General features: G+C 37.1%; 1 protein-coding gene across 1 annotated transcript; it reads left to right on the top strand.

Annotated features, from left to right (window-relative positions):
- Positions 1-2,688: 2,688 nt before the first annotated feature.
- LOC105047313 (protein NDL1) lies at positions 2,689-6,977 on the top strand. The gene is made up of 11 exons (XM_010926187.3): positions 2,689-2,846; positions 4,538-4,637; positions 4,909-5,006; positions 5,136-5,224; positions 5,343-5,403; positions 5,484-5,570; positions 5,654-5,731; positions 5,825-5,881; positions 5,978-6,033; positions 6,131-6,266; positions 6,391-6,977. Exons 1-11 carry the CDS (start codon positions 2,787-2,789, stop codon positions 6,610-6,612), a joined length of 1,044 nt encoding a protein of 347 aa, XP_010924489.1. The 5' UTR covers positions 2,689-2,786; the 3' UTR covers positions 6,613-6,977.
- The last annotated feature ends 11,895 nt before the right edge of the window (positions 6,978-18,872 follow it).

Here is an 18,872-nt window from a genome sequence, read left to right as displayed (position 1 = left end):
GTCATTGCCTTGAGGTGGTCTTAGAAATTTATTTTGAAAGATGGATGAAGTATCTTTAGAGAGTGGGGGTTGTTTGGGATTACTGTCGTATGAGATCATTGAAATAACTGAAATATAATTAAATATGATAATCTCGTCACCTCCATCTATATTATTATTGGTTCAATACTTCATATTGAACACCATCTCAGGAAGAAGCAATGAATGTACCATCTTGAGATGATCAAGAAGAAGCAACGTAGAGAGATTAAAATTTGCTTTAAGAATGTTTGAATAGGTTGGCCTGCGCCTAGAGATCTTTAGGGACGTTTGAATAGGTTGGCTGCACCTATCTGAACATTGGAAAGTTTTCTGTGACGAGCAGTTGTCAGCAGTTCCGACCAACTCAATTGTCCAATGCAACACTGACACATGGCATGGCCTTTTAGGTCTCCGCTCAGCTGTATTTATCCTCCAACGACCCAAGTTAACAAGCCCGGATTTGGAAAGCATAACTTCCTACATGGTAACTTTAAGAAGCTTCTATTGATCGTCCAAGAAGGCAAGAACCTTCTTACATTCTACCTGCAGTATATAGCAATATTCCATTTTCTAAGCCTTACGTCAGCCCGTTCTGGTGATAAACCTTTTTTTTGTTTGATTACAGTTTTTGAAATAATAATTTTTGTCCATACACGGGCAAAACAACAAGGCATTTGTGCTCCAACTAGTTAGCTGTCACAGAATAATTATGCCTGTTTGTTATCTAAAATTTATTTCGTAAATTTAAAATTCATTTCAAAACTTAAAATTCTGAATCAAAGATTTTGTTGCAAAACAAAATCGTGCGTGCGTGCGTGTATATTCGCACGCACCCCTATGTGCAAGGATCAAGTCTTCCGATCACAAGAGTCGATGTAATATATAATGTTATAATCGGATAGACCTATGCGAATAAATGGGATAGCATGTGGTGCAAATGGTAGGCATGATCGTTGGCTCCTGCTGCGGAAGCAATTTATTTAGCTTGATATTTATTTTAAAATATTATTTTTGATATATTTCTGGATAGCCTCATATATATATATTAAACAGTTAAGGCCGGAAGATTTGACCTTCCCAAAATTCCATTCTAAAGACCTTAGTGGATTTGAATTAATTAAATGAAAGTATTTATCAACGACCAAGTTGATCAGTTACATTCTAGTTTTAACCCTACTGATTTGTAATGTTGGATCGATGAGGCTTCTCTCCTGGGTAGGATTTGTGATAGACCATCTGAGACCTCTATTTAAGTCAGAGAAATTTTTTATCTACCACACTCGATGGAAAAAAAATATATCATTTCATTGAATTGAGCCATGTAGTGCAAATTAATAAGAAAGTAGGCATTTAGTGCAGCTCAATTTTTTTTACTCAAAATTTTTGATCAAAATATCATTTTTCTTATTTTACTCTATTTTATTAATATTTATCAAGATGTCATAGATAATAACAGAACATCATGTAATGATCAACAGGATGTTATAAAAAATAACAGGACGTCAGAATAAGATATAATATCCTATTACATCCTTTTGTATCCTATAGGATATTATAAAAAATAACAGATCGTTACAATAACGATATGATATCTTATGACATTTTTTTACATCCAACATGATATCTATTGTGTTATATGATATCTTGTTGTATCATATAAATAATTATTAGAATGTTATAAAAGCTAATAAGACATCATAATAATAATATAACATCTTGTTGTATTTTATAATATTTTATAAATAATTATTAAAATTTTAAAAAATAATATAAGATATCATAATAATTATGTTGTATTGTATGAGCAAGTAACATAGTGTTGTAATATTATTGGAAATATCATAATATTTAATAAAAAATATTTTATTTAAAAAAATAAAAGAAATTATATTAAATGTCTACTTCTTATTAATTGTGCTGCGTGTCACCGATGTATCTTTTCTTCGCGGACAAAGAATCACTCTTTTTTAAGTCAAGGTGTCTCCCACGCCTGCCTTCCGAAGCTGTTATTTACCGTTTTAAGGGAAATAATTAGTGGCCGTTATTTCCGAAATTCAACTAATTTTTAACATTGTATTGACTGCTGTTGGCGATGACTTTTTGTCCTCTTCCCATGAACATCGGTTTCATGTGATACAAAGGGGGCGATTTTAAAGCAAATGGCGCTCCCTGCAATCATTGTATATTCCCTTCTCTTTTAAAATTACAGAATATGTACTTTTACGGAACAATAAAATTAATATGAGAACTATGTAAAAAAATAATATAGAACTTAAAATGACGGAAACACCCTCCAGAGAATATCCGTACTTCCATGGAACGCTATCATGGACCCGGCAGCACCATTACAAGCCAAAATCCAATCACGTCAAATCCGGGCCCTTCATCAGTTGCACTACACGATCAGACGGTGCTCGTCGGATGACCACTACGATCTCCCCAGGTCCTGCCGACACCGTCAAATATCCGCCTTCCAGTTTCCGACAAGTCAACTGGTCGATCGCGTCATCTCAAAACCGACGGCTACGATCGTTCCTCTCGGGATCCAACTGCTCATGGATCCGGGGGACCGGGAAGACTCCAGCTGCCAGCTAGAGAGAGGCGTCGGTGACCGGTTAAAAATAAAAATTAAAACTATACGAGGGGCGCTTCGTATATAAGCAACAGAATGGAGGGGATTGGAGGGGGAGGGAGAGGGAGAGAGGGAGAGGTGGACGCGAAAAGGGGAGGCTCGGTTCTCGGTCGTGAACGTCCTCGGCCGTCTAATGGGGGAATCGAGCGGGTCGGTTTCGATCGATGTGGAGAGGATCTCTCTCGGCGGAAAGGTCAGGTTACTTGATCCATTGGCATTTGACTTCTTTCTTGGATTAATTTAAAATTATATGATCCTGTTATGTATTCTCATCATATCTTTATATTGTTGTTTTTTTTTTTTTTGTGATTTTTGTGTTTTTTTACGGTTTCATCGTGTGAGTTACCCGGATTTATGATGATGCAAATTATAACTTTCTTTCCATAAGAAGTCGTTTCTGTAGGTTTATGATTTTTTTTCGCAATTTTTTTGTTGATTTTGATGATTAATGGTGTGATTATTCGGATTTACGAGGACACAATGTGGTTTGGATAAGGAGTGGTTTGTTTTGGTGATAAAATTTTTGGATTTTGTACTATTTTTTCTTGGTGCAGACATGTTTTTGGAGTGTTTTGTTCTTGTAATCAACGTTCAATGCTGCTTTTTTGGGAAATTCAAGGAAAAGTGCAGGAAACTTTGAACTTGGATGATATTGGGTTGCTTTTCATGTTTGGTTTCCCTTTTTTTGTGTTTTGGCGTAAAGTCTAAACATTATCGTCTGTTCGTGATGTTTTTTAATTTATCGAAGCGTATAGAAATAAGTTGACATTTATAATCACTGGAAGACGTAAAATTGTCTTTGATTTATTAACCCTTAATGCTCATGTTCATGTGGCTGTACTTTTTGGTTGTAATTTTTTTATATTGTTTTAGTTATATATATATATATATATATATATATATATATGTTGTTTAGACCTTTTGATGCTAGAATTAGTAGAAAGGTATATTGCTTGAGTTCTGTTTTTACTTGGGAAAATGGAATAAAAGATTATTCCTTTCTTCAAAAGTCAGCAGAGTATTATTTTAATTTCTTGTGTTATTATTTCTGGATTACAAATAAAAGACTGGTAAACTGGCCAAAAGCAAAGAAGACATGTCTCCATATTGCACAATTTTAATATAAAGTTGTATATATTATTGCTCAAAAAATAAATTTGCACATATCAAAGGCAGAAAAAACTTCCTCGTTCATATAAAAAGGCACAAAAGTTATTATTATGCTGTATTTATGAATACACAAGAGTTTGATGCTCTTTGTGTAGATCTAGGTGTCAATTCAGTTATGATTCTTCAGGTTTCTCTTGTTGTTTTCAAAACCCAAAAGATTGCCTTGTTGGATTTAAATTTTTGAGCACCACCATGTTATTGTTCCATTGATCCGTGCTTTGGTCCATCTACAATCATCTGCTTTGGATGTCTTATGCTTCTAAGTTCATATGTCATGCCTTCAATAATCTCAACAGGCTGATACACTTATTCTATATTTCATGGTTGGGACTTGGTAAAATTGAATTCTGATATATTCTGTTGATTGATGCTGGTGCTACCGAAGATATCAGGCTTCTTTACTACTAAACTATTTGCATTGATTTGTTTGCTCTGTGTTAAACACCTCTACTGAGAAGTAGTTTGGGGAAGTTTGTATATAAAAATGTTTGGCTATTATTTCAAACCAATACTTTATTTATTTATTTTTTTAAAGTTCTATCGCGATGCACCTATTACCTTGAAATCTATACCGTGCGCCTCATCTGGCATATTTTTTAAAAATTTTGCAAGCATCCTTTACTGCACTCTTTCTTATGGGATGCAATATCAGTCATTGTCATTTTGCTTTCTTGATCTCTTAATACAGAATGATATTTCTATGGTGGCCTGCAGGAGCATTTTATAAAAACAAGACATGGCAGAGTGTCTGTTGCTGTTTTTGGAGATCAGGAAAAGCCAGCACTTGTAACCTATCCAGATGTGGCTTTAAACCGTACGTTCCACTGAAACATTTTCTATGGGGACATTGTTTTCTTTTTTGTCATCCCTATTCTCCAAATATGTTCATTGTTAATGTTTCATATGGAGTGATTATAAAATGTATATGTGTTTGAAGATTCATTCCAGAATGCAATAAAGTGCTTGTTCCCTTTTGATTGAGTTAATTTACTCAATTACAGAATTACACTGCCTATCTGTCATTTTCCTGATCGGTTTCGTTGATGTTATACTCCTTTTTCTGTCTTTTGTGTTGAAATAAACAGATGTATCATGCTTCCAAGGATTATTCTTTTGCCCTGAAGCTGCATCTTTGCTTCTCCACAACTTCTGCATATATCATATTAGTCCTCCAGGACATGAGGTAAGTAGTTTGGTTTTAGCTTCCATATTAAATAACCTTTAATACAGTTCTATTTAGTATGGTTGTTTTTCCATCAAATTGAATGCGGTATTTACATGAGTTTGTCATCTTCCTCAAGAGTTGTTGCAGTTAGGAGCTGCTCCAATTTCTTCTGATGTTCCCATCCCCTCTGTCAATGATTTGGCAGATCAGATAGCTGATGTTCTTGATATTTTCAGGTAATATTCACTACTCAGTACTGTATCTGCTTTTGTGAGTGGATCTTAGGATGGAAGATGTGTGGCAAGACAATTTGAAATCTAACATTTTTACATCCTTTCAATTTGTCCTCTCCAGGTTAGGTCCAGTAATGTGCTTGGGGGTCACGGCTGGTGCTTATATCCTTACCCTTTTTGCTGTATGTACATGTCCAGTACCATTTGAAAATGTTCCTCTGTTTATCATTTCAATGACTAAAATTTTACTTCTTACTTCCAGATAAAGTATAAGGAGCGTGTTGCAGGTCTGATACTTGTCTCTCCTCTATGTAAAGCCCCCTCCTGGATGGAGTGGTTGTATAATAAGGTATCATGTCACATCCCTTTAGTAAGTTAAAAAAGAACACAGTTTAAGCTGATGAAAAGAATCTCATCTTCTCCAATCCTCAGGTAATCTCCAATTTGCTTTATTTCTATGGCATGTGTGGCTTGGTTAAGGATTGCTTGCTTCAGCGGTACTTTAGTAAGGTAAACAAGCTTCAGTTTTCACCGCTTTATATCTGATTCACTTTACCATCTGTCTGATGTCTGATGATTTCTTCTTTCTGACTTTGTTGGCAGGAAGTCCGTGGCAGCGCACAGGTCCCGGAGTCAGATATTGTACAAGCCTGCAGAAGTGTAAGTTTTGATTTACTCTTGTTGCTCTGCAATTTTTTATCATTTGGTGGGTTTTTGGATCATTTGCAATGGTGCCTATTACTTTTGTCCCTGTAGTTGTTGGATGAAAGGCAAAGTGAAAATGTCTGGCGGTTTCTTCAATCAATTAATGGGTATCTCCTTGCACCTTTGCTTGATAAAATGTTAAATTTAAAAGAATGAGGCTTGTAAAGACCCTTGTCATTTCAACTGTTGTCTATTTATAAGCAGGAGATACGACATCACAGAAGAATTACATCGGCTACAGTGTCGGACACTTATATTTGTTGGTGAAGATTCTCCATACTATTCTGATGCTGTCCACATGACATCAAAACTAGACAGAAGATACAGTGCCCTGGTCGAGGTAATATACTGAATCAATACATCTTGGGTACTTCTCCTTATTTAGAGATAATGGTTGCTCGAAAGGGCTGTATTCAGTCTCACTGCTGGCATTTTTTTGTGTTTCTCTGGGGAATACAATGCAGGTCCAGGCATGTGGATCAGTGGTGACAGAGGAGCAACCCCATGCCATGCTGATACCCATGGAGTACTTCTTCATAGGGTATGGGCTCTACAGGCCAAGCCAGTTTACTGGCAGCCCACGCAGCCCGCTCAGTCCATGGTGCATCTCTCCGGATCTGCTGTCACCTGAAAGCATGGGTGTGAAGCTAAAGCCTATCAAGACAAGGGTGTCAATGGACATTTGATAGTGGTGGGCATAGACCGCAAGTGAGGTTTACAAAGAGTCAAGATATCTCCAACATTTTGTCATGCTGAAGTTGTAGCTGATAATATAAAAATGTATACAAGCTCTTGTGACATGTAGGATGGATTTCTTTGGGAGTGTAGATACAAGAGGAAAAGAGTCTGGGGGAAGCGGGGGGAAAGCATGGACAGCAAAGAGAATCTATTCCTTTCATTTGTAGGCATCATGCTCGCCTGTAAATTTTCATTATTCATGATGAGCTAATAACAATAAGAGGTAGTGGCATCCTCAATCATGACTTGTGTTGTGTGGTTTCATATTCAATGGAATTGTCCGCGTAGTAATTATTTTATTCTTTTGTTTAAAGAAAGAAAAGTGTTTGTAATCATAATTGTTGTGATCTTTCTGGTCATTCTCATGATCACTAGAATCATACCTTTATTGACACCACCTATTTAATTGTTAATATTTCCTTTCAGAAACTGACTTTATGTTTCTTATAAGGGCTTGAGAGTGGAACTGTTTTCAGTGGTGAATTTGTATTGCTGGCCTCATTGAGCTTATTTGTGGCTGGATGTTACAAAGAAGTGAGTATTTTATTTTGTGGTCTGGAATATATGAAACAAGCTGGTAGATATTAATTCTCATGTTATTTTATGGCTATATAATCTGTACAGAGCCTGGAACTATACATTTTATTCAAGGATCTCTTTGTATACCTGTCACTCCTGTTAAAGTCACCTCTCCTCACTCTTTGGGAAAGACTTATAAATGTTGGATTTCTAATACAGAACTTAGATTTTATTTTATTTTATTTTTCTGTTTCATAAGCAATATACTCAGTTCTAGATGCACGGTTCAGCATCAATTGGCAGGCCTTACTGTCAGTTTGGATGGTATCTCTTTGTAGAGAACCATGCAAGACAGCAGTGGAAATCATGCAAAGCGACGTGGGTTGTGCATCAGCCAGAGATTAAGATTGTCATTAATTATAGATAAGTTTTGTGATCATATTCTTGTGAAGTGTTGCCTATGATTGGTTGTTGCTTGCTGCAAGCTTTGCACATCTGTTGTCAATGTTTTCGCCTAACTGCAAGAGTAGATTAAGCTGCTCATTTGTAACAGGTGCTGGTGGCGGTTGTGGAGGTGGGGGAACTAGGTTAGGACTATTTCAGAAGGCATTCGTCTCAGAATGAACCTCCCAGCAAGAAGCACTTGACGTGTCTCGAATCCTTCTCGATTTCATAACTAAAATCTCATTCTCTCTCTAACTTTTGAATGAGAATTAAGAAAAGTCCTTCCTCTAATGCTAATTTGTTGCTACTGAAATTCAAATTGAAATATCGAGGTCGGTAGGTGACCAAGATAAAATGGTAAGATTGGTTGCGATTCTGACTGAACTCAACTGATCCTAAATTGATTCAAAAAAAAAAAAAAAAAAGAGCTTCTTACCAGAGTTTGTACAATGAGGGATAGAATTTTCAGAGAGAAAGAATAGAGTGGAGCTGACTTATCTAAGGTCCCTTGGTTTCCCCTTACAGGGGATAGGGTCCGTGTCTGTTATTAATGAAACTAATGGGACGTGCAATAACTGTGGGGCAATGGCTCCCACATATGGTGACAACCATTTCAATCATGTAGCAATGGCTAAGTTGGCGTAATTGCTAACGAAATCATGGCCACATTTTTCATGGGCATTAATTTTTCTCGAATGATTTTCGATAAGACATGTTGCTCTTCTCCATTACTCCCTCGAACCAGAACACTTAGAACAGTACCGAGGTCAGACACTTCGATTCATGCCGAGGTCGGGTTGATAAATATACACCATACCAGAAATATTCTCAAGAGCTCTTATCCAATGCTTTGAATGTTAGCTGACTGGTGCTGTTTCTGTCTTAAGCATTGATTAAAACATTGCCGGACCTGAGTATAAATTATTCAGTCCAGATACACTTGCTTGAGATATACTCTTCTGTTAACATTTTTTTTGTGTCTTCTATTAAGAATGTTATCACCGGAAAGAGCTGTCAATAAGAGCCAGGTGGTCCTCTTCAAAATTGGAACACTTTGGAGCGCACAAACCAACACTCATTCCACTTGTTAATGTCATGCATGGTGACATTATGACATTAGGACTATCAAAATTTCTTTTGCGTTCGCTATCAAATAATGGTCTTAATGTCACCACCAGCATTTCTATTAGCTGCTAAATCCAATTGCTGGCATTCACCGCTTTATTGGTGGTGACATATTATTGGCCCTTACATCATCAAGGCTACTTGTGTGGAAATCATCAGTAGGCTGTGCTAAATGGAGTTTGTTAAGGCATGCGGAGGCTGTGGCCAGCAATGAAGCGAGTCTCACAGATGATTAAAAAATAGAATCTCATCGTAGGACATTACAGTTGAATACGGCAACTGGTGATTAACACGGACGCATCCAACCATAGAGCTCTTAGAAACCTTTTGTCCGTCCGTGCATAGTTGGAAGACTATAGGGTCACCTGGCCTAATGTCAATAGATAGTCTTCACACCACCCAATGGTGTGCTTTAACTCAAAGCACAGACCCTTATCAAACTTGTAAGTGCATGTGATGTCCTTGGAATTTAAACTTACCACTAATTGAATATCTGGATGGCTCTGTGTCCCATTACAATCACACACAAAAAAAAAAAAAGAAAGGAAAGAAAGCCTTCGTTTTATACCAACCCATGGAGCTTTAACTTGCCTCCACGTCAAGGCACCAAGTGGTTGGTGGAGGCAGAGCCAGGTGACGTGATGATGGCACTCGACTACCAAACCCAGAAAATTCATGAGGGGGCAGGAGAGGTGGCAGAGGCAACTTAGCTCAAGATAGGCCAGCCACATTGGACCACCCATCTGGCCAATTGCTGAAGCCTAAGCCTTTATCTACATTATAGGACGTGGGACGCCAAACATTTCCAGCCTCCACTTCGTCAATGAGACCTCGATCTGGGCCTACGTTTACTGAATACGAAAGAAGCGCTCTCTACTACAAAATGATAAAGGGACGCACGCACGCACGCACGCACAGAGAGATAAAGAGAAGAAATATTTTGTGCACCAGGACGGCGAAGAAAATCTGAGGTGGAGCACGACAGCTGATTGAATCATGTAATACAATTAATAATAAAATAAATATTTAATAGTAATTATTTTTTTTTTAAAATAAAAATTTGATGAAAATATTTTTTTCTTTCATAAAATCAAGAAAGAATAATATTATTATTACTTATTGATACCTTATATGACTTCCTATGAATATATATGATATCTTGAACAATATATATAATTTTTTTATATGATACCTTGTTGATTATTATGATTTTTTGATATCTTATATGGCTTCTTGATGCCTTACATGGCCTTTTCAATAATATATATGACTTCTTGTGAATATATATGATAACCTAAATAATATATATATGACTTTCTGTATTTTAATATGATATCTTGTTGGTTATAACAATCAATAGGATATCATATAAAAATATAGAAAGTCACATATATTGTTCAGGATGTCATATATATTCACAGGAAGTCATATATATTATTCAGGATATCATATATATTAACAGGAAGTCATATAAAATATCAAAAAGTCATATATATTGTTTAGGATATCATATATATTCATAAGAAGTTATATATATTATTCGGGATGTTATATATATTCATAAAAAGTCAAATAAGATATCAGAAAGCCATATATATTGTTCAAGATGTCATATATATTCACAGAAAGCTATATATATTGTTTAAAATATTATATATATTCACAAAAAATCGTTTAAGATATCAAGAAATTATAATAACCAACAGAATATCATATAAAGACCCAGGAAGTCATATATATATATATATATATATATATATATATATATATATATATATATATATATATATATTATTCAGGATGTCATATATATTTACAGAAAATCATATAATGCATCAGGAAAGAATATATATTGTTTTTTCTTTGTTCTACAGAGGGAAAGAGCATTTTTATCAAAAAAAATTGAGAAAAAAAGCTGAACAATATTAAATGTCTGCCGCATTATTAATTGCTCTACGTGTGATTGGGTAGTGTATGTTTTCTGCACTAAATGATGGTGCACAAAGAATTTTTTGACATAGAGAGAGAGAGAGAAGCGGGGTGTAACTTATGCAGGCTCAGTCTAAAAGGAGATCCCCAAACCCAGTCCAAACAAGAAAATATCCAATACTAACCTTATTCCACTAAGGTTTGATGAATTTAGCAACTTGTGAATAACATGGATCAAGCTTGATTTGAAGCAAAATGAATCAAGTGGCATAGACTACCTACTTTATAACATAAAAACAATTTAGAACTAATAATTTTTAAGTTTATTAGACGATTGTAAATATATCTTCTCTTAATGAATCATTCTTATAGAAAATTACGTTGGCGGTTTTGGCCCACTAGAGTTGAAATTGAGCCTTAGCCTGTCCGAGGCTCATCAGATCGGGCCAACTTTAGGTCAAGCTTCAGATTTGGCTCGAAAAAATTTGGACTGGATTTGGATTAAGATTTAGAGCTCATTTAATTTTCGAACTGGGTTTGGATATATTTTTGACTTGATCTGAATCTGGCCCGAACTCGAGCTCATTCAAGGCCAGATATTAAGTTCGATTGAAATTAAATGATTTTGAATAATCTCAGCCATCTGATCATGTTAGATACATATGATCTGGGTATTGTGGACGATCGGCCGTAGGCCCTGAGTGTGCGCCACACTGGCTTCGCCCACAGGAGCTTGGACATTATCATTTTCGAGGCTACAGCACTGGGGGGGCGATCCACGTGCTATGATCCCATCTTGCCAAACAACAGCCATGATTCGGTCGAATGCTATCACTTGGATATAATATGTATATTGTTTACATCATACATCCCTTTCAGCCATAATTGGGGAGAGAGAAAGTGGGAATTGTTTTACGGCAAGAAGGAAGTGGGAATAAAAATCGAGGTGGAGTGGTGGAGAGCGAGCAAGCGGAAACTGCAACGGAGATTAAAAAGCAAAGAGATATCTCCCTCTTCTCTATTAATTATTTTTATTTCCAGTTCTCCAACACCACTTCTCCACTTCTCTTCGTCCCTCTTGAGAAGATAAGATTTTCGTCCATAGATGAGAGTTATTTTTTTTTTTCTTCCTCCTTATTTCTGAAGGTGAAGCAAGGCGGTCACCATGGGGAGCTCGATTCTTGATTTTTTTTTTCATAATTTTTTTTGAATACAGTACATAGAGGATAGACATTCGGTGAATACGGACGGGGGGTTGGTCCAATCATGGACCGGGCTCTGATTTGATTTTTTAAAAATTTTAAGGCTTAAATCTGATCCGAAGTTCGAAAAATAATTTCAACCTACGCCCGGGTAGGAGCGTGGCCTGACCCAGCCCGGCTCATTTTCAGTCCTATGGCCCACCCATGATACTGGCAACAGGGAATTTGTAAGTACTTCAAGGGCAAAAGAGGGATGTTAAAATAATTTTCTTAGAAGCCTGAATTGGATTCGTCTGTTATGGTATATGAACCAACCCATTATCACTAGTTGGCCTGTCGCAGGAAGAGGCATGGATGCGGTCATGCGTTGTGGCAAACAAATAGTTTCATTCGTATGACCATATAGATTCAGCATACTTCAAAATGATTTACTCGAGAGATCAAACTCACTTGGTGAACAAAGGTGAGCATGTGCATTCATTTCAATGTCCACTTTGTTTTTGATTTCCAAATTGATCAGTTCCGTAAAAAATTGCACACTAAATTAGTCTGATATCTCATTGGGTATGTTAGATGCATGAAAGCAAACATTCAAATTTCCCTGCTCTGTGATTAATAAAAAGTGAAAATATTTAAGAGAGAGAAAATTCTATTAACCTCACCTTATCATCAGGATGAGTCTGCTGTATTTAAATAGAGAGGTAAGTGATACAAATCTGATTATAAATGATTATACAAAATTACACAGAATCATAGATAATTACACAAGATTCTACTATCAATACAAGATTACACAGAATTATAAATATCCTAGTATGAAGATTTGAATCATAGATGATTATACAAGATTCCAGAATCATAAATATCCTACTATGAAGATTTAGCTCTATTACCCCCCCTCCCGCAAGCATAATGGGGAGTCAAGCACATTGAACTTGGACTGCAGAAATACAAAGCGTGGTGAAGCAAATCCCTTAGGAAGCCCATCAGCAAGCTGATCACTGAAATTAATAAAGCCAACGGATAACTGCTTCTGAAAGACACGCTCCCGAATAAAATGATAATCAATTTCAATGTGTTTGGTGTGAGCATGAAATACCGGATTAGCTGTGAGATAGATAGTAGAGAGATTATCGCACCATATGGTCGAAGGAGAGCGAAGTTGTAGACAAAGTTTATGAAGCAAAGACTGTATCCAAATGAGTTCAGCAGTGGCGTTAGCTAAACTTTTGTATTTAGACTTTGTGCTTGACCGAGCAACAGTACGTTGCTTCTTAGAGGATCAAGAGATAAGATTTGGTCCCAAAAAAATAGCATATCCGCTAATCGAGCATCGATCATCAGGGTTGCCAGCCCAATCAGCATCAGAATAATCATGCAAAAGAGATAAAGAACCATGTCGAAGAAAGAGCCCATGTAATGGTACCTTTCAAATAATGAAGGATTCGTTTGACGGGTGCCCAATGAGATGTGGTAGGCCTATGCATAAATTGGCAGACTTGATTAACGGCATAAGCAATATCAGATCTCGTGAGGGTGAGATATTGAAGACCGCCAACTACACTTCGATAGAGAGAGAGGGATTATCATACAGATCATCATCAAATAAGAAGAGATAAGACCTCATGGCAACAAGGGTACGGAAAGGCTTATAGTCAAGCATAGCATAACGGGTTAGAACATCATAAATATATTTTGACTGTGTAAGATGAAGACCATAGGAACTAGAAACAACCTCAATACTAAGAAAATAATGAAGAGAGCCCAAATCCTTCACCGCAAATTCTCGACTGAGATCAGTGAGAAGAGATGTGAATGGAGCACCAGGTGTGCCAGTGAGGATAATATCATCAATATAGACCAAGAGAAGCACCATATAATCAGATCGTCGTAGTATAAATAGAGAAGAGTCTGCCTGAGAACTAAAAAAATCAAGGTGCTGAAGAAAGCTGCTCAGACGTTGGAACCATGCCCGTGGAGCCTGTTTAAGACCATATAGATATCACCGTAACCGACAAACAAAATAAGAATGAGAAGTATTCGAAAATCCAGGCGGTTGTTTCAGATATACTTCTTCATTCAAGTGCCCATATAAGAATGCATTTTTAACATCAAGTTATCAGATAAGCCAACCAAGAGAAACTGCAATGGACAGGACAATCCGAATAGTAACTGGTTTGATAACAAGGCTAAACGTCTCTTCATAGTCAATCCTTTCCTATTGATTGAAATCTTTAGCCACAAGACGGGCCTTATAACAATCAATGATGCCATCAGCATGCTGCTTGATCTTATAGACCCATTTGTAGCCAATGATATTTTGCGTAGAAGAGGGTGGAACAAGATCCCATGTGTGATTCTGAATAAGAGCCTGATATTCCTCCTGCATTGCTTGGATCCACTTGGGATCTTTCGGAGCCATAGTAAAAGATTTTGGTTCTTGAAGAATAGTAGAAATAGAAAAGACAGCTGGATGCCTGGAGATAACGAACCGAGGTGGAGGAAGAGAGCCATGACGAGAATGAGCCACCATGTGATAAGTCCGTGGTAGTGAATTAGATGGCTCAGAGACATCAAAAGTCGTGCGAGCCAAAGAGAGAGGATGAGTCACCAAATTATCAGTAGATGGTCCAGATGGTGGAACAGGTAGGGTATAGGAGTCAAAGGGAGGGCAAGATGCACCAGAAGCGTTCATGGAGCCTGTACAGGTCGTACTGAAACTGGCCGATGTAGATGTCTTGAACCCATAGGAAAAAGAATATTCATTAAACACTACTATACGATAGACAAAAATGCGACCAATGGCAAGATATAAATATCTATACTCAAGGTAATGCTGAGGATATCCAAGAAAAATACAGGGTCGAGAATGTGGTTCAAGTTTGTGTTGTGTGTAGGGCCGAAGATAAGAAAAACACAAACATCCAAAGATGCGAAGAAAATTATAATCTGAAGTGTGTCTATACAAAAGTTGATAAGGTGACTGAAAATGGAGAGATTTAGTGGGAAGACAGTTGATAAGAAAATAGATATTTCAAACGCATAGTCCTAGAACTTTGGATGTAGGTAAGAATGAGTAAAAAGCATAAGACCCATGTCAACAGTGTGTCTGTGTTTTCGCTCAGCAGCTCCATTTTGTTGAGGTATGTGTGGACATGATATACGATGAAAATGCCATTATTTTGTAATTCATTTAGAAAGTCATGGGAAAAAAATTTCTTAGCACCATTAGATTGAAGATTTTTTATTTTATAGAAATAAAGATTCTCAATTTGCAAGCGAAAAGCATGAAATATTCGTAGAACATCAGAACGATTTTTCATGAGAAAGAACCAAGAATATTCGCTATAATCATCAAGAAAATGAATATAATATAAATGACCAGAATGAGAAGTAATAGGTGCCAGATCCCAAATGTCTGTATGCACAAGTTCAAATAACATAAAACTTTTATTCATGGTAGGTGGAAAAGAGTAGTTTACAATCTTACCCATCTAACATGCTAAATAGACATGGGTAGCATGATCTTTATTTAAAGAAACATTAGAAGATAAACTATGCTGAACAATGGGAAATGAAGCATGACCTAAACATTGGTGCCATGAGACAGTTGAATCCTAGGTAGATAGGAGAGCCTGTGAGTTCAAAGAACAGCTAGCATTGGGGCGGAGGCAGTACAACCCATCTTTAATTGGTCTCCGTAGAAGCTCCTGGTGTGGTTGGAGGTCCTTAACAATAAAATAATGAGGATGAAGCTAAAAAAAATATATATTATCGTGAACAAATTTGGATATGGAAAATAAATTTTTAAAAATTTTGGGTGCCCATAAAATATTATTCATATGTAAAGAACGATAGGGTGTATGTAAAGTAGAGGAGCCAGATGCAAGGACAGGCAAACCTGAACCATCATCGATAAAGACATGATTTGTGGTTGACTGATCATCCCTAATGTTGAGGTTGGCAAGATCAGATGTCACATGATACGTTGCATCAGAGTCAATATATCAGTCCAGATCATGAGTCTTAGATACTGATCCCTGTAAAGAATGAGCCTGGGCTATTTGTGTATGAGGAGAACATAATGGGGCCGTATGATCGGGTCATGCATATATCTGACAAATAACTCGATCATTGGGCATGAAAAATCTGTTGGGCCCATAGTGTGAATTATTGAAAGTGGACCAAATTCGGTTGGCTGGGCCAAAGAAGTCACGAGCAGGTCCAATTGGCTGACTAGAGTGGCCAGAATGATGCAGTTGAGTTGGGTTGAGAAGAATTGCCAGGCTTGTTTCGATCATAATAGTCAGTCGGAGAGAAGCCCATGCCATTGTTGCACTTAGAACCAGTGTAAGAATCAGCTTGAGAAGGTAAGAAGTAAGTTCTACCTCCACCGTGACGGCCATGACCACTGCATCCACCCTGTCAGCCACGTGAGCTCCGATCGCCATCATAGGAAGTGCCATCATGACCGTCTACCCAATGCACTGTGGGTTGTGGAGTTGGCCCCAAGAGACTGGTAAGGGGCGGTGATGGCTCAGATTCGGTGGCGAAGTAGCATTGTGCCTCTTGCTGGAGAAGTAGCGCCTGTAAATCATCGGTAGACAGGGTTGAAAGAGTGGGAGTAAGGGCGAGCACAAGCGGCTCCCATTCCAAGACCAGACCCGAAGTAATTCATCGATCAATCTGCATCGACGTCATGGACTTGCTTATCTGTGCAAATTAACTTACAACATCATAGACCTCTTTTAGATAAGCCATCATAGATTTGTTATTCTTGCTCAGTTTACGCCATTGTAAATCAATAAAGTCCTCTTGAGCCATGGTGTGAGAATCAAAGAGATTGGTAAGAGTAGTCCAGGCGACGTGAGCAGAGGAGAGTCCAATAAGGTTGGATCCGATGGGGGAATCCACAGAGAGCAAGAGCACAGTGAGAGTAAATTGATCATGAACTAACCATGTATCATATTCGGGATTTAATTTGGGTGTGCCATCCTTGTCGGTGAGCATCGCCAGTGGTGCCTTAAGAGTGCCATCGGCATATCCGAGAAGCTTGTAAGTCCGAAGAAGTGGAATCATCATATTCTTCCATAGATAGAAGTTTAGACCCTCGAGTTTGATAGGCAAGTTGGGAATAGTAGAGAGAAGTATTTGTGTGTTTGATGAGTTTGAGAGATCGGCTATGATTGAAAGAAAAGTTGGAGTGTTGAGGATCTGTGAAAAGAAAACTCAAAAATTTTGAAAAAAAATTTGAGAAAATTGCCTAGATTGGCTCCGATACCATGAAAATATTTGAGAGAGAGAAAATTCTATAATCTCTCCTTATTCATCAGGATGAGTCTGCTATGTTTAAATAGAGGGATAGGTGATATAAATTTGGTTACAAATGATTATACAAGATCACACAGAATCATAGATAATTACACAAGATTCATTATCAATACAAGATTATATAGAATCATAAATATCCTACTATGAAGATTTGAATCATAGATTATTACACAGAAATCTAGAATCATAAATATTTTATTATGAAGATTTAGCTGTATTAAAAAGATTAGATTTTCAAGATTAAGAGCCGCACAGTGAATTTACCATTAGTAGTAGACATGCATCTTACAGCCATTACTAGCGGACACGCATCTTACAGAGAATGATTACGGTAACTGCTCGAAACAAATGTCTATTGCTTTTGATAAAAAGCTTCATGACTCTTTGGGAAGAAAACCATCACTATATTTTAGAGAGAATTCAGGGCACTCTGCAAAGCTGAGATAATGTGTGCCTGTCTTAGGTTGACCAATGAAACTGTGGATGATTAGGCCAAACAGATTCAGTACCTTCTTAAAAAGACTTTAAAATTCACTAGTGAAATGTAATCAAATGGCAAAGGACAGGAATTCCAGAAATGATGAATGAATAATTTGAAGAACAATTGAGAAATATAACCAAATTCTCTAGGAGAGATTGATGCTCAAGGTTGCAGAAAGATCTGAAGTACGAGAAGTAGATTATTCTAAGGATGCTTGAACTGACATAGAAGCCTGTTGTTTTTGTTATTGAAGTTGTGTGTCTGAGAGAGCCAACGTTCCTGTTTTTATTTCTGATTCATGAAACCACTTGAAGATTGCATCAAAAACCACCCGTCCTGCCTTCACTTATGAAATCCCGAGTTGAAAAAATTATGTCAATACCACCCTATCTCCATTAATCTCCTCAAAGGTTGAAAAAATTACATCAGTTACTATCCTTACATTTTTACCCAAATTATGGTACTTGCCGCTGGTACTTGAACTTTCCATTGGCTACAACCAGCTGCCATTGAAGAAATCTGACTTTCAAACATCAGAATTAAAATTAAGCAATCATTCTTTGGTCTTTCGTCATGTGAATTTAGAAACAAGCGGTATCATGATGTCTATGATTTTTGGTTTGTGATGCTCTTTTGACAAGGAACATCTTATATTATATTTTCTGCTTTCTGAAATCTTTTTCTTCAGTTCACTACTTTATTTCTCCTCCGAGAATGTAAACCTACATATTCCACTGGAGTACAAGATCAACCTGACATCGGTTCTTCACAGATATCCATTTTGTGGTGCTCCTCCTGTCGTCATTCTGAGAAGTTCTGCGTATGTTCCACCCAAGTGTAGTACTAGCATCAGTGGAGTGAGGCATGTTTCAACAAATGGACACATTATGGCAGCAAAGTCATGATCCATCCACATGATCATGTTTTTTATTGAGTATTATAGAGAATTTTCTCCATAGTCTTAAATTACATAATCCAATAACTCTAAGCAGGGTGTTCTGCGATCCTTTTCCCCTATCATTTTTTCCTAACTTAAGATGAATGCTAAAGACACTCACCATACTAGAGAACTCTGTTGTTATGGTATACTCCATGCAGTGGCATAAAATTTCCAAAATTTATGATGGGGAGTATGAAGTCAGTGAATTTTATATGGAAACTTGTATCAAACAAAACA

Source organism: Elaeis guineensis, chromosome 6 (genome assembly GCF_000442705.2).
Source record: "Elaeis guineensis isolate ETL-2024a chromosome 6, EG11, whole genome shotgun sequence".
Lineage (NCBI taxonomy): Eukaryota > Viridiplantae > Streptophyta > Magnoliopsida > Arecales > Arecaceae > Elaeis > Elaeis guineensis.
This window is presented reverse-complemented; position numbering and strand designations above follow the sequence as displayed.